Source organism: Hylobates moloch, unplaced genomic scaffold (assembly GCF_009828535.3).
Source record: "Hylobates moloch isolate HMO894 unplaced genomic scaffold, HMol_V3 SCAFFOLD_1, whole genome shotgun sequence".
Lineage (NCBI taxonomy): Eukaryota > Metazoa > Chordata > Mammalia > Primates > Hylobatidae > Hylobates > Hylobates moloch.
The window spans coordinates 35,288,887-35,304,759 of NW_026652276.1; the positions used below are offsets into that span (position 1 = coordinate 35,288,887).

General features: G+C 42.5%; 1 protein-coding gene across 4 annotated transcripts in view; it reads left to right on the top strand.

Moving 5' to 3' along the window:
- Window positions 1-10,193, top strand: part of MDH1B (malate dehydrogenase 1B) — a 39,879-nt gene extending 29,686 nt beyond the window's left edge. For 2 of the 4 annotated variants that reach the window (XM_032754777.2, XM_058439241.1), the window contains exons 11-13: window positions 6,918-6,968; window positions 8,367-8,435; window positions 9,532-10,193. In XM_032754777.2, coding sequence (XP_032610668.1) covers window positions 6,918-6,968; window positions 8,367-8,435; window positions 9,532-9,560 — 149 coding nt within the window. In that variant the 3' untranslated portion in view covers window positions 9,561-10,193. The remainder of the gene's footprint in view (window positions 1-6,917; window positions 6,969-8,366; window positions 8,436-9,531) is intronic. The other 2 variants (XM_058439234.1, XM_058439244.1) reach the window with 1 other exon arrangement.
- The last annotated feature ends 5,680 nt before the right edge of the window (window positions 10,194-15,873 follow it).

Here is a 15,873-nt window from a genome sequence, read left to right on the forward strand (position 1 = left end):
ATTATATATAATATATAAAAATACATCATATATAAATATATATTTTATATATATATAAAGGGGAGTTTGTTAAGTAATAACTTACATGATCAAAAGTTCCTACAGTAGGCTGTCTGCAAGCTTGAGGAGCAAGGAGAGCCAGACCAAGTCTCAAAATTGAAGAACTTGGAGTCCAATGTTTGAGGGCAGAAAGCATCCAGCATGGGAGAGAGATGTAGGCTGGGAGGCTAGGCAATTCTCACCTTTTCACATTTTTCTTCCTGCTTTATATTTGCTGGCAGCTGGTTAGATTGTGCCCACCAGATTAAGGGTGTGTCTGCCTTCCCCAGTCCACTGACTCAAAGGTTAATCTCCTTTGGCAACACCTTCACAAACACCCAGGATCAATACTTTGCATCCTTCAATCCCATCAAGTTGACACTCAGTATTAACCATCACAAATTCACCCCTTGTCAACTTGAACCCATACACGTCTCCTGAGATCATACATAATCTTCAAATAAAGACAATAATAAGGTCATAATTATGCCTAACATAATACAACTATCCTTCATACAACCGGAAATGCACTAATTTCCAACCCAAATACTATTACATAAAGTTAACAATACTTAAATGCTAATATGAAGTCAATAAATCTTATTTCACATGATAAAGGAAAAGGAAATAAAATGAAGATATTTTCTTAGTACAAGTGTATACATGCACAAACATGTTTTTAACAAAAGAAGGAGGAAACACTCATGACAGTTACAGTCCTCGTTTCTGCAGCTGGTCATGTGGTTGCAGCTGGTATTGATGACTATCTTCTTCTACTACCCATTCTGTATTCCCTTTGCCTTCAGCAAGCGCCTCAGCAGGTCGTGGTTTTTTCCATGGTGGAGTGACCCAAGCCTTCATTCCTGAGGGGTCTAGACCATTTGTAGTCCTGCCTGGATTGGGCTATTGTAGTTTCCCACTGACCTTAATCACAGGGCATAGTAATACTAAGATAGGCCCTAATGAATCTCCTGTATTCCATGCATACTCTTCCTCACCTCCATTATGGAATAGTAAACTGATTTCCTCTGATAGTCTGGGTCAGTCACCCCAGCCAACACTGTAACTCCCTTCTTAGCCTGTTGCCTGAAAGGTAGGAGGAGCCCAAAGTGTCCAGGTGGCAATCTTAACTTCCAGTTTAATGGGATTTTTGTGTCTCCTGGTGGCAGCGTTCTTCCCTCTGGAACTAAGACCTCTAGGCCAGCAAAACATAATGTTACATGAACAGGAAGCAAAAATGTTGCTAGTGGATCACTAGAGGTGATGGTGAGTGGTGCCACTTCCACTTCCACCCCTTGATTCCTAGATAGGTGATTCCTGGCTATGGGAGAAACAGTACCATATATTGGACACTGATTCAGAGCATACATGGCCTTCTGGAGAACTTTGCCCTAGCCCTAGCCCTGCAAAGTATTGTCACCTAGTTGGCATTGTAACTGTGACTTCAAAAGGCCATTCCACTGTTCTATCAATCCAGCTGCTTCAGGATGATGGGGAACATAAGACCTGTGAATTCCATCAGCATGAGCCCACTGCCCCACTTCTTTAGCTGTAAAGTGAGTGCCTTGGTCAGAGGCAATGCTGTGTGGAATACTATGCCGGTGGATAAGGCATTCCAGGAGTCCATGGATGGTAGTCATGGCAGAAGCATTGCGTGCAGGATAGGCAAACCTATATCTGGTGTAAGTGTCTATTCCAGTGAGGACAAACCTCTGCCCTTTCCATGATGGAAGAGGTCCAGTATAATCAACCTGCCACCAGGTAACTGGCTGATCACCCCGAGGAATGGTGCAATATCGAGGACTCAGTGTTGGTCTCTGCTGCCAGAAAATGGGGCATTCAGCAGTGGCTGTAGCCACATCAGCCTTGGTGAGTGGAAGTCCATGTTGCTGAGCCCATGTGTAACCTCCATCCCTGCCACCATGGCCACTTTGTTCATGGGCCCATTGGGCAATGACAGGAGTAGCTGGGGAATAAGGCTGAGTGGTGTCCACAGAACAGGTCATCCTATAAACCTGATTATTAAAATCCTCCTCTGCTAAGGTCATCCGTTGGTGAGCACTCACATGGGATGCAAATATCTTCAGTTTGTGACCACTCAGAGAGGTCCATCCACATACCTCTTCCCCAAATTTCTTTGTCACCAATTTTTAAATCATGCTTCTTCCAAGTCCCTGACCATCCTGCCAAACCATTGGCTACAGCCCATGAATCAGTATATAATTGCACATCTGGCCATTTCTCCTTCCATACAAAGTGTACAATCAGGTACACTGCTCGAAGTTCTGCCCACTGGGAAGATTTCACTGCCGTCCTTCAGGGATTTCCTAGAAAGGGGCTGTAGTGCTGCAGCTGTCCACTTTTGGGTGGTGCCTGCATATCGTGCAGAGCCATCTGTGAACCAGGCCCTAGCCTTTTCTTCCTCTGTCACCTGATCACAGGGAACTCCCATGAGGCCATCTGTACAGGCTAGGGAAGAGAAGGCAGAGTGGCAGGAGTGGAGACCACGGGCATTTGAGCCACTTCCTCATGTAACTTACTTGTGCCTCCAGGACGTGCTTGAGCCCAATCACATATATACCACTTCCATTTCATGATGGAATGCTGCTGTGCATGACTCATTTTATGGCTAGATGGGTCAGAAAGCACTCAGTTTATGACAGGCAATTCAGGTCACATGATGACTTGATGAGCCATAGTCAAACGTTCAGTTTCCACCAAAGCCCAGTAACAGGCCAAGAGCTGTCTCTCAAAAGGACAGTAGTTATCTACAGAAGATGGCAGGGCCTTGCTCCAAAATCCTAGAGGCCTCTGCTGTGATTCACCTACGGGGGCCTGCCAAAGCTTCCAAACAGCATCCCTATCTATCGCTGACACCTCAAGCACCATTGGATCTGCTGGGTCATATGGCCCAAGTGGAAGAGCAGCTTGTACATCAGCCTGGACCTGTTGCAGAGCCTTCTCCTGTTCTGGACTCCACTCAAAACTGACAGCCAGCCTTTCAGGTCACTCAATAAGTGGGTGGAAGTAACACACCCAAATGAGGAATGTGTTGCCTCCAAAATCCAAATAGGCCCACTAGGCATTATGCCTCTTTGTTGGTTGTAGGAGGGGCCAAATGCAGCAACTTATCCTTCACCTTAGAAGGAATATCTTCACAGGCCCCACACCACTGGACCCCTAGAAATTTTACTGAAGTAGAAAGTTCCTGAATTTTAGTCAAATTTATTTCCTATCTTCTGGCATGTAAATGTGTCACCAATAAGTCCAGTGTTTGCTACTTCTTGCTCAGTGGATCCAGTCAGCGTAATGTCAAATGTCATCAGTGTAATGAACCAGTGCGATACCTTGTGGAAGTGAAAAGTGATCAAGGTCGCTCCGAATGAGATTATGACACAAAGCCTGAGAGTTGATATACCCCTGAGGTAGGACAGTAAAGGTACATTGCTGGCCTTGCCAACTGAAGGCAAAATGCTTCTGGTGGGCCTTATGGACAGGAATGGAGAAAAAGGCATTTGCCAAGTCAATGGCTGCATACCAGGTACCAGGAGATGTGTTAATTTGCTCAAGCAATGAGCATCTGGTGCATCTGGTACAGCAGCTGCAACTGGAGTCACCACTTAGTTAAGCTTATGATAATCTACTGTCATTCTGCAAGATCCATCTGTCTTCTGCACAGGCCAAATGGGAGAGTTGAATGGGGATGTGGTGGGAATCACCACCCCTGCGTCTTTCAGGTCCTTGATAGTGGCACTAATTTCTGCGATCCCTCCAGGGATACGATATTGTTTTTGATTTACTATTTTTCTAAGTAGAGGCAGCCCTGATGGCTTCCATTTGGCCTTTTCCATCACAATAGCCCTCACCCTACCATTCAGGGAGCCAATGTGGGGGTTCTGCCAGCTGCTAAGTTTGTCTATGCCAATTATGCATTCTGGCACTGGGGAAATGACCACAGGATGAGTCTGGAGACCCACTGGACCCTCTGTAAGTCCGACCTGAGCTAAAATTCCATCAATTACCTGAACTCCATAAGCCCCTACTTTAACTGGAATACCACAATTATATTTTGGGTCCCCTGGAATCAATGTCAGCTCAGAGCCAGTGTCCAGAAGTCCTTGAAATGTCTGATTATATCCCTTTCCCCATTGCACGGTTACTCTGGTAAATGGCCAGAGGTCCCCTTGGGGAAAGATGGGAGAAAGATTCACTGCATAAATTGTCAGTAATGTAGTGGGGTCCTTCCTCAAGGGGGCTCGGTTTCCCCTTCATTCTAGGGATTCAGGGTCTGTAAACTGGCTCAAATCTGGAAATTGATTGAGGGGCCACGATTCTTTTTTATAATTCAAATGTGTCTTTTATCCATTCAACCTAGAAGTTTTTCCTTATATAAATTAAGTAGGAATGCAATAGGCTTCCTGTCAATTTCACTTCTAGGAACACCAAGATTAATTAGCCAATGCCAGAGCTCTACACAAGTCAGACTATTCTGATTGCTGCTTTGTCTCTGCTGTCCATTATGGCAGTTATGCCCACCTTGCCTTTTTTTTTTTTTTTTTTTTTTTTTTGAGATGGAGTCTCGCTCTGTCGCCCAGGCTGGAGTGCAGTGGTGTGATCTCGGCTCACTGCAAGCTCCACCTCCCGGGTTCACGCCATTCTCCTGCCACAGCCTCCCGAGTAGCTGGGACCACAGTTGCCCACCACCATACCCGGCTAATTTTTTTTATTTTTAGTAGAGATGGGGTTTCACCATGTTAGCCAGGATGGTCACGATCTCCTGACCTCATGATCCACCCACCTTGGCCTCCCAAAGTGCTGGGATTACAGGCGTGAGCCACTGCACCTGGCCCCACCTTGCCTTTGATGGTTGGTTAAGTGCCACCACTTGGCCCCTGCCACCTTGGGATCCACTTATTCCCAATGTATTTAAGTTTTGTAGTTGAGTGACTGTGGTTCCCACTGTTAGATCTGACATACAGAGAAGAGCAATTACAAGGCTCTTCAAAGATGCAGGTGCTACCCTCACAAATCTATTTCACAAGGCATTGGTCAAGGGTATATCTTCTGGACCCTCCCAGCTGGGATGAGTAGGTCTAAAGTGACTAATCCACTCCGCCATCCCAATCTCCCTAAGCCTTTGGATCGCTTCCTTTAAACCAAGGGAGATCAGGCATTTCCAGCTCACTCACAGTGGGCCATCTTTTAATCCATATTTCAGTTAACCAAGCAAATAAACTATTAGAACCTTTTTTAACTTCTCGAGCTGCAACATTAAACACAGAGTCCCTACTTAGTAGGCCCAAGTCAATAAATTCAGCCTGATCCAACTCTATGTTCCTTCAACTATTATTCCCATACTCTTAATATCCATTCCCATGCCTGTTCTCCAGATTTCTGTTTATATAAATGAGAGACATTGGCTGGGCACGGTGGATCATGCCTGTAATCCCAGCACTTTGGGAGGCCAAGGTGGGCAGATCACAAAGTCAGGAGATCGAGACCATCCTGGCTAACATGGTAAAAATCCATCTCTACTAAAAATACAAAAACAAAATTAGCCGGGCATGGTGGCAGGCGCCTGTAGTCCCAGCTACTTGGGAGGCTGAAGCAGGAGAATGGCATGAACCCAGGAGGCAGAGCTTGAGCCAAGATCACACCACTGCACTCCAGCCTGGGTGACAGAATGAGACTCTGTCTCAAAAAACAAATAGAGACATCAAGCAGCTCTTTTTGAGTGTAGCACACTTCTTCATGGGTCGTACTCTCAACCTCACCTCTAGAGGCCCACCGAGACTTTAGTCTAGTTATAGGTCTAGAAGCAAACAAGGGTGTTAGGGGTGGCTACTGAGGAGAATCAACATTATTTTTCCTGGCAACTGCCTCAGGGGAGGCCGTCATTCTTGCCTCAGGCAGCACAGGGTTTATCTCTTCAGACAAAGGTGGAAAGGCTGATGACAGCATGGGTCAGGGAGGGGATGTTGCCACTACTGGGTAGGGGAAGCTGTTCCTTCTGGCAAAAAAGGTTCATCAGAGTTTACAAACTCAGTGTCCCCAGCTTCATCAGGGTTCTCCCACACGTCTCCATTCCAAGTTGCAGCCTCCCATTCTTTTCCAATTAATGCCCTCACTTTAACAGGAGACACCTGGCAAGGCTGTGCATACACTTTTCATTGCAATTCAGCCACTCACATAATGAGAGCTTGTGTCTGTTTTTCCACAATTTCAGCTCTTTCTCTACAGGAGATAAGACTCACTCAGGGCAATCTTTGCAGATTTGAGGCTCAGTATCTGCTTCTGAAGCCAGGAGACAGAATCTCTGAGTTCATCATTTTCTTTCATCACTTTGTCCACTGAACTTAGGAGCAGCTAACCAGCTTCATTATGTTCCTTTGTTCACCACATATGGTCAAAGGTATTATGTATAGAGTCACTAAACTCCCTGCCTCTCATGGGCAGTGAATCAGGAGTGTCAAATGCATTTATTTTGCATAACTCATTAAATAGTTCATGCCAGGGACTATCAGTGTTCTCCATACTATTAAAAGTAGAGTCCTCAGCCCACTGACTCAAATGTTAATCTCCTTTGGCAACACCCTCACAGACACACCCAGGATCAATACTTTGCATCCTTCAATCCAATCAAGTTGGCACTCGGTATAACCATCACAATTAGAAAAAGATAAGTATTATTTCATGTAATTTTTTGTTTCATTAATACGTACACAAATATGCACATTGGACTATAATGTAAAATGTGCCTTTTATTGTGGGTCATAGTCACTGAAGTTTGAAAAACATTGACTTAGAACATCTCATTACCTAGTTAGGTTGTTGGTTATATTCTAAATCCAGCAAGTTTTATTTAATTTTGATTTCAGGACTTAAAGATCCGGTCCCTGATGAAGAAAAAAATCTAGTTATGTCAGATGGTAAGTCAGTGGGGTTATAAACAATGTCTATATTGCTAATAGTCATGACTCATATTGTCCAGTTGTTAGAGAATAATGTTATGGTCTAGTGACCAAAGCAAGTTTTAAATAAGTGCTTCTTTTCGTATGCTTCACAAACACTTTGAAATGGGCATAAAAATGTCAACTTTTTTTTAAAAAGCACTAAAACTGCTTCCTTGTCATATTCACCTCAAACTCTCCCAAAATACTCTAACTTCAGCTCCAGTCCCTTGTATCTCTTGCTTCTCACCTTTCCCTTTTCTTCTCAATTCTTTATTATGAAGCCAAAAATAACCAATAGGGCAAGACAGCATCTTCCTCAGAACACAGGTGAGAGGAAGGGACTGAGAGAGCCAAGTTAGAATTCTCCCTAACAGGGAAAATCTGGGAATTTTTGTCTCATTATGTGTATATATATCTCATCATATATATAATTTATAATGTATTACATAAATACACACACATATATATGCTGTTGACCCTTGAACAGCATAGGTTTGAACTGCACAGGTCCACTTATCATGCAGATTTTTTTCCACCTCTGCTATCCCTGAGACAGCAAGACCAATGCCTCCTCCTTCTCCTGCTCCTCCCCAGCCTAGTCAACATAAAGAAAATGAGGATAAAGAACCTTATGATGATCCATTTCCACTTAATGAATAGTAAATATATTTTCTCTTCCTTATGATTTTCTTAATAACATTTTCTTTTCTCTAGCTTACTTTATTGTTAGAATGCAGTATGTGATACATATAACATAGAAAATGTATGTTAATCAACTGTTATCAGCAAGACTTCTGGTCAACAGTGGGCTATTAGTTAAGTTTTGGGGGAGTCAAAAGTTACGTGTAGATTACTGATCACACAGAGGAATGGTGTCCCTAACCTCCACATTGTTCACAGGTCAACCGTATACATATAATGTGACTGCTTGCAAATATTTATGTAGAGAATTGTATTTTTTCTAAAGCTGCCTATACAAACCGTATATCAAAAAAATAATAATTTAGTCTGTTTCCATTTTTACAGCTTCATCTGAAACTATCTATTTAGAAGGAAGCTAGCAATCATTGAGAAGTTGCCCAGTGGTTTATGGAGGCCAGGGAAGGAGGCTTCATAGGGATGTTGGTAGAAAGATGCTATATTGAGCAGTTGACTGAACATCTGCTTGTTCATATTGTCCACTCAGGACATGGATAAGTCATCATCAATGGTTGAGACTTTATTAACAGTGGTCTAGCATCTTGTAACTCCTAGGAGAGCAGTGAATTCAGAGAAACCTCAGAGTGGAAGGAACAAGATAGAAGAAAATGGAAATAACTGCAGAAATTATTGTCCTTTACATACTAAAAACTATTCTTTTAACTCTATTTGCAGCAGCAGATTTTCCAAATCAGATTCCTCAAACCACCTTTGAAAAGCCACAGAGTCTTGAGTTCCTAAATGGTAGGTGGTAGACAAAATATTAACTAGTATTTTCTTATTCTACAAGTGGAACTGGGTAATAGAGGATCAAGTTTCCTTGCAATACTGTTCTTGTCAAACCCTCCCCACTTCCCACATTCCCCAGGGACCCAGCCTTGGTTGCTTACTCTCCTGGATCCCAGCTTCCCACTTTTTTTTTTTTTTTTTAAGACAGGGTCTGCTCTGTTGCCTGGGCTGAAGTGCAGTGGTGCAGTTACAGCTCACTGCAACCTCAACCTCCTAGACTTGTGATCCTCCCAACTCAGCCCCTCAAGCAGCTGGGACCACAGGCATGCACCACCACACCCATCTAATTTTTAATTTTTTTTGTAGATCTAGGGTCTCACAGTGTTGCCCAGGCTGGTCTCAAACTCCTGGGCCCAAGTGACCATCCACTTTGGCCTTCCAAAGTGCTAGAATTACAGGCGTGAGCAACTGTGCCTGGCCTGCTTCCCACTTTTGCAACCAAATCCTTAAATCCTTCATTAAATCCTTCCCTCAAGATGAGTAAGTAAGGAAATTGACACAAGTAATCTGCACGTCCAGATTGCCCAAGTATATAACTGAGTTGAAAACAAAGCTGATGTAGACTTCCTTGTGGTTGACCAGTCAGGATATTCACCCCAGCCCCCACCCTTTTATTTAAATGTCCAATAAAATGAACAAAATTTCATGCACCTTTCATTCTGAAATGTATGGTATGATGGACTTAGGAATGGGGCTAATCAGGGGGAATTAGAATTGGTGCATAGAGGACCAGCAAAGCCAAGAGCAGAAATGGAGCTGACAACATAGCTGAATACACGATTTGGAATGAAAAGCAAGGTGCCAGGAGAGAGCACATAAAAATAGCTTGTGGCCAGGGAAGAGGCCACAATTAGTTTTGTTATATGAAAATACCTAACTATGATCTCATGGCTTTATTTCCCCATGGAATCACTCTCACACATGCACTTTCTCAGCTATTGAATCATGAATACAGGAATCCAGCAAAAAAAAAAAAAAAAAGCTAATAATAACATATGCTACTAAAATATTTTGGAAATAGTTATGTCTTTTCATTCTTTTCCTTTTACAGACTTTGAAGGCAAAACCGTGGAATCCTAACAGATCCAATTGGATGAAATATATAATTACTTGGTAGCATAATAAACATAGAATTTATATGAATGTCTATATTTAAGGAAGAATAATTTGAAAGATTTATGTCAGTCTTAGATAATACCATGCAAGGCAATTAAATCACTGTGACAGCACAAAGGCCAGAGTTCAGTCATTTTGCATTACTTGTATCCACTCATGTTTGTTTCATAATAATTGCATTTTCTTAGAACTATTTTGGTGTCAAATGCTATTTTTATACTATGTTAAAATAGAGTTGTCAGTCATTGCATCTGCCCATACGTCTTCTGAGAGAACCTGCTTCCTTCTGCCAGCCATACCTAAGACCTGCACCTAAGTGGCCATGTTTGCTCAAATGTCCTCATCACCTTGGCCTCAACTAATTAGGCCAAACAGATGTACTTCACTCAAGGAGAACCAATCATATTTTCTCTCTCTCTCTCAAAGAAAAATTGAACTGAGACCAGTGAGTAAGTTGGTGTCTGGGTCAGGTTAATGGTAGTGAACTATGTGCCTGTGAGCTCTTCAGAGCTGGTTGGGTTCACCACCTTCATAAGACCTGCCTCTGTACCATTTTTCCTTGGGTGTGCTTTGTATAAAGGTCTGTACAATAAATCACACTTTTTTAAAGCTTAGATTGAATAGGTTTCTGCTCCTTGACAACAGATATGGCCTGAATAAAATGAATTTTGAAAGAAAAGCATAATATTTTTTACTATATAATTGCATGGTTTAAGTAAAAATTACAGTCTTTTATTAAAGCAGTAATAGCCAAACCAGTATGCTCAGATATTTTCCAGCTAATAAGGCCCTTTACAAATGCCAATTAGGAACTTTTGAAAGCCCAGGAGTCATGTGAAAAACTGATATCTGTGCTTTCTCTGTATGTTTAATAGCTCTTAAGATACAAATCACTTTCTGAAAATTCAGGGAAATTGTAGATGCATCTTCTGCATTGCTTCTGCACCATCATAACGCAATGGGTAATTTCAAACCCATGACTGACTTTTGCTTGTTTCCAAAGTCAGCACTTCATTTGACGTTATGGTGAAGAAAGCTTAATATCCATGTTAAGGACATTGATTTTGTGCCCTAATCCTACCAATACCATTGCCTGACCTTGTGGGGTCCTCAACCCAAGGAATGTGACCATGGAGAACAAGACCTGGATGGGAAATCAAATGGTGCTTTACACAGAGCTGGGCACATGGCGGTTGCCCCTCAACATACAGGGCTTCTTATGATAAAACTAAGCGAGATTGGAAACTGTGATTCAGACCAAGAAGCCCAAGCTAAACTTCCCACTCCATACCCCTTGAATCAGTTATGTGACTCCTTATTACCCATAACCAGATAGAAAAGCTAGAACAAAGAACACAAACACAAACACATCACCTTTCAATGTAGTGGCCCTGCCCCTTAGTGATTTTTCTTCCCATGAGTGTCAAGTTGTGAACAATGAGATAATGAGCTTCTTCTCCAATTGGTGGACATCTAGGAAAGGGCTAGAGGGGACCTAGACAGAGTTTTGTCCCCTTTTGGGACATATTCATCCCCATCCCCAGAAGTCTCTACTTCCAGCATGAATATGAACTGCCATATGTTTGTACAACCATAGGATGACAAGAATGCTCTAGAATAGACTCCTGTAGGAGAATAAAATGGATTGATTTTAATCACCATATCTACTACCACACATTTGTCCCAAATTAATATATGGAATTACACTGGGGGGAAAGTGTTAAGTGTTTGCTATTTATTTAGAAATGATGGGAGGTGGAGCCAAGATGGCCAAATAGGAACAGCTCCGGTCTACAGCTCCCAGTGTGAGCGACACAGAAGATGGGTGATTTCTGCATTTCCATTTGAGGTACCAGGTTCGTCGCACTAGGGAGTGCCAAACAGTGGGTGCAGGACAGTCGGTGAAGCGCACTGTGTGCGAGCCAAAGCAGGGTGAGGCATTGCCTCACTTGGGAAGTGCAAGGGGACAGGGAGTTCCCTTTCCTAGTCAAAGAAAGGGGTAACAGATGGCACCTGGAAAATCGGGTCAGTCCCACCCTAATACTGCGCTTTTCCAATGGGCTTGGAAAACGGCACACCAGGAGACTGTGTCCCGCACCTGGCTTGGAGGGTCCTATGCCCACGGAGTCTCGCTGATTGCTAGCACAGCAGTCTGAGATCAAACTGCAAGGCGGCAGTGAGGCTGGGGGAGGAGCACCCGCCATTGCCCAGGCTTGCTTAGGTAAACAAAGCAGCCAGGAAGCTCAAAGTGGGTGGAGCCCACCACAGCTCAAGGAGGCCTGCCTGCCTCTGTAGGCTCCACCTCTGGGGGCAGGGCACAGACAAACAAAAAGTCAGTAGGAACCTCTGCAGACTTAAATGTCCCTGTCTGACAGCTTTGAAGAGAGTAGTGGTTCTCCCAGCACGCAGCTGGAGATCTGAGAATGGGCAGACTGCCTCCTAAAGTGGGTCCCTGACCCCCGAGCAGCCTAACTGGGAGGCACCCCCCAGTAGGGACAGACTGACACCTCACTCGGCCAGGTACTCCTCTGAGACAAAACTTCCAGAGGAACTATCAGACAGCTGAATTTGTGGTCTCATGAAAATCCGCTGTTCTGCAGCCACTGCTGCTGACACGCAGCCAAACAGGGTCTGGAGTGGACCTATAGCAAACTCCAACAGACCTGCAGCTGAGGGTCCTCTCTGCTAGAAGGAAAACAAACAAACAGAAAGGACATCCACACAAAAAACCCATCTGTACATCACCATCATCAAAGACCAAAAGTAGATAAAACCACAAAGATGGGGAAAAAACAGAGCAGAAAAACTGGAAACTCTAAAAAGGAGAGCACCTCTCCTCCTCCAAAGGAACACAGTTCCTCACCAGCAACGGAACAAAGCTGGATGGAGAATGACTTTGACGAGTTGAGAGAAGAAGGCTTCAGATGATCAAACTACTCCGAGCTACAGGAGGAAATTCAAAACAATGGCAAAGAAGTTAAAAACTTTGAAAAAAAATTAGATGAATGGATAACTAGAATAAACAATGCAGAGAAGGGATTAAAGGAGCTGATGGAGCTGAAAGCCAAGTTTCGAGAACTACGCAAAGAATGCAGAAGCCTCGGTAGCCGATGCGATCAACTGGAAGAAAGGGTATCAGTGATGGAAGATGAAATGAATGAAATGAAGCGAGAAGGGAAGTTTAGAGAAAAAAGAATAAAAAGAAATGAACAAAGCCTCCAAGAAATATGGGACTATGTGAAAAGACCAAACCTACGTCTGATTGGTGTACCTGAAAATGACGGGGAGAATGGAACCAAGTTGGAAAACACTCTGCAAGATATTATCCAGGAGAACTTCCCCAATCTAGCAAGGCAGGCCAGCATTCAGATTCAGGAAATACAGAGAATGCCACAAAGATACTCCTCGAGAAGAGCAACTCCAAGACACATAATTGTCAGATTCACCAAAGTTGAAATGAAGGAAAAAATGTTAAGGGTGGCCAGAGAGAAAGGTCAGGTTACCCACAAAGGGAAGCCCATCAGACTAACAGCTGATCTCTGGGCACAAACTCTACAAGCCAGAAGAGAGTGGGGGCCAATATTCAACATTCTAAAAGAAAAGAATTTTCAACCCAGAATTTCATATCCAGCCAAACTAATCTTCATAAGTGAAGGAGAAATAAAATACTTTACAGACAAGCAAATGCTGAGAGATGTTGTCACCACCAGGCCTGCCCTAAAAGAGCTCCCGAAGGAAGCACTAAACATGGAAAGGAACAACTGGTACCAGCCACGGCAAAAACATGCCAAATTGTAAAGACCATCGAGGCTAGGAAGAAACTGCATCAACTAACGAGCAAAATAACCAACTAACATCATAATGACAGGATCAAATTCACATATAACAATACTAATTTTAAATATAAATGGGCTAAATGCTCCAATTAAAAGACACAGGTTGGCAAATTGGATAAGGAGTCAAGACCCATCAGTGTGCTGTATTCAAGAAACCCATCTCACGTGCAGAGACACACATAGACTCAAAATAAAGGGATGGAGGAAGATCTATCAAGCAAATGGAAAACAAAAAAAGGCAGGGGTTGCAATCCTAGTCTCTGATAAAATAGACTTTAAACCAACAAAGGTCAAAAGAGACAAAGAAGGCCATTACATAATGGTAAAGGGATCAATTCAACAAGAAGAGCTAACTATCCTAAATATATATGCACCCAACACAGGAGCACCCAGATTCATAAAGCAAGTCCTGAGTGACCTACGAAGGGACTTAAACTCCCACACAATAATAATGGGAGATTTTAACACCCCACTGTCAACATTAGACAGATCAATGAGACAGAACGTTAACAAGAATATCCAGGAATTGAACTCAGCTCTGCAAAAAGTGGACCTAATAGACATCTACAGAAATCTCCACCCCAAATCAACAGAATATACATTTTTTTCAGCACCACACCTAATCCAAAATTGACCACATAGTTGGAAGTAAAGCACTCCTCAGCAAATGTAAAAGAACAGAAATTACAACAAACTGTCTCTCAGACCACAGTGCAATCAAACTAGAACTCAGGATTAAGAAACTCACTCAAAACCGCTCAACTACATGGAAACTGAACAACCTGCTCCTGAATGACTACTGGGTACATAATGAAATGAAGGCAGAAATAAAGATGTTCTTTGAAACCAACGAGAACAAAGACACAACATACCAGAATCTCTGGGACACATTCAAAGCAATGTGTAGAGGGAAATTTATAGCACTAAATGCCCACAAGAGAAAGCAGGAAAGATCCAAAATTGACACCCTAAAATCACAATGAAAAGAACTAGAAAAACAAGAGCAAACACATTCAAAAGCTAGCAGAAGGCTAGAAATAACTAAAATCAGAGCAGAACTGAAGGAAATAGAGACACAAAAAACCCTTCAAAAAGTTAATGAATCCAGGAGTTGGTCCTGGATCCAGGATCAACAAAATTGATAGACTGCTAGCAAGACTAATAAAGAAGAAAAGAGAGAAGAATCAAATAGATGCAATAAAAAATGATAAAGGGGATATCACCACCGATCCCACAGAAATACAATCTACCATCAGAGAATACTACAAACACCTCTATGCAAATAAACTAGAAAATCTAGAAGAAATGGAGAAATTCCTCAACAAATACACTGTTCCAAGACTAAACCAGGAAGAAGTTGAATCTCTGAATAGACCAATAACAGGCTCTGAAATTGTGGCAATAATCAATAGCTTACCAACCAAAAAGAGTCCAGGACCTGATGGATTCACAGCCGAATTCTACCAGAGGTACAAAGAGGAGCTGGTACCATTCCTTCTGAAACTATTCCAATCAATAGAAAAAGAGGGAATCCTCCCTAACACATTTTATCAGGCCAGCGTTATCCTGATACCAAAGCCTGGCACAGACACAACCAAAAAAGAGAATTTCGGACCAATATCCTTGATGAACATTGATGCAAAAATCCTCAATAAAATACTGGCAAACCTAATCCAGCAGCACATCCAAAAGCTTATCCACCATGATCAAGTGGGCTTCATCCCTGGGATGCAAGGCTGGTTCAACATATGCAAATCAATAAATGTAATCCAGCATATAAACAGAACCAAAGACAAAAATCATATGATTATCTCAATAGATGCAGAAAAGGCCTTTGACAAAATTCAACAACCCTTCATGCTAAAAACTCTCAATAAATTAGGTATTGATGGGACATATCTCAAAGTAATAAGAGCTATCTATGACAAACCCACAGCCAATATCATACTGAATGGGCAAAAACTGGAAGCATTCCCTTTGAAAACTGGCACAAGACTGGGATGCCCTCTCTCACCACTCCTATTCAACATAGTGCTGGAAGTTCTGGCCAGGGCAATCAGGCAGGAGAAGGAAACAAAGGGTATTCAATTAGGAAAAGAGGAAGTCAAATTGTCCCTGTTTGCAGATGATATGATTGTATATCCAGAAAACCCCATTGTCTCAGCCCATAATCTCCTTAAGCTGATAAGCAACTTCAGCAAAGTCTCAGGATACAAAATCAATGTACAAAAATCACAAGCATTCTTGTACACCAATCACAGACAAACAGAGAGCCAAATCATGAGTGAACTCCCATTCACAATTGCTTCAAAGAGAATCAAATACCTAGGAATCCAACTTACAAGGGATGTGAAGGACCTCTTCAAGGAGAACTACAAACCACTGCTCAATGAAATAAAAGAGGATACAAACAAATGGAAGAACATTCCATGCTCATGGGT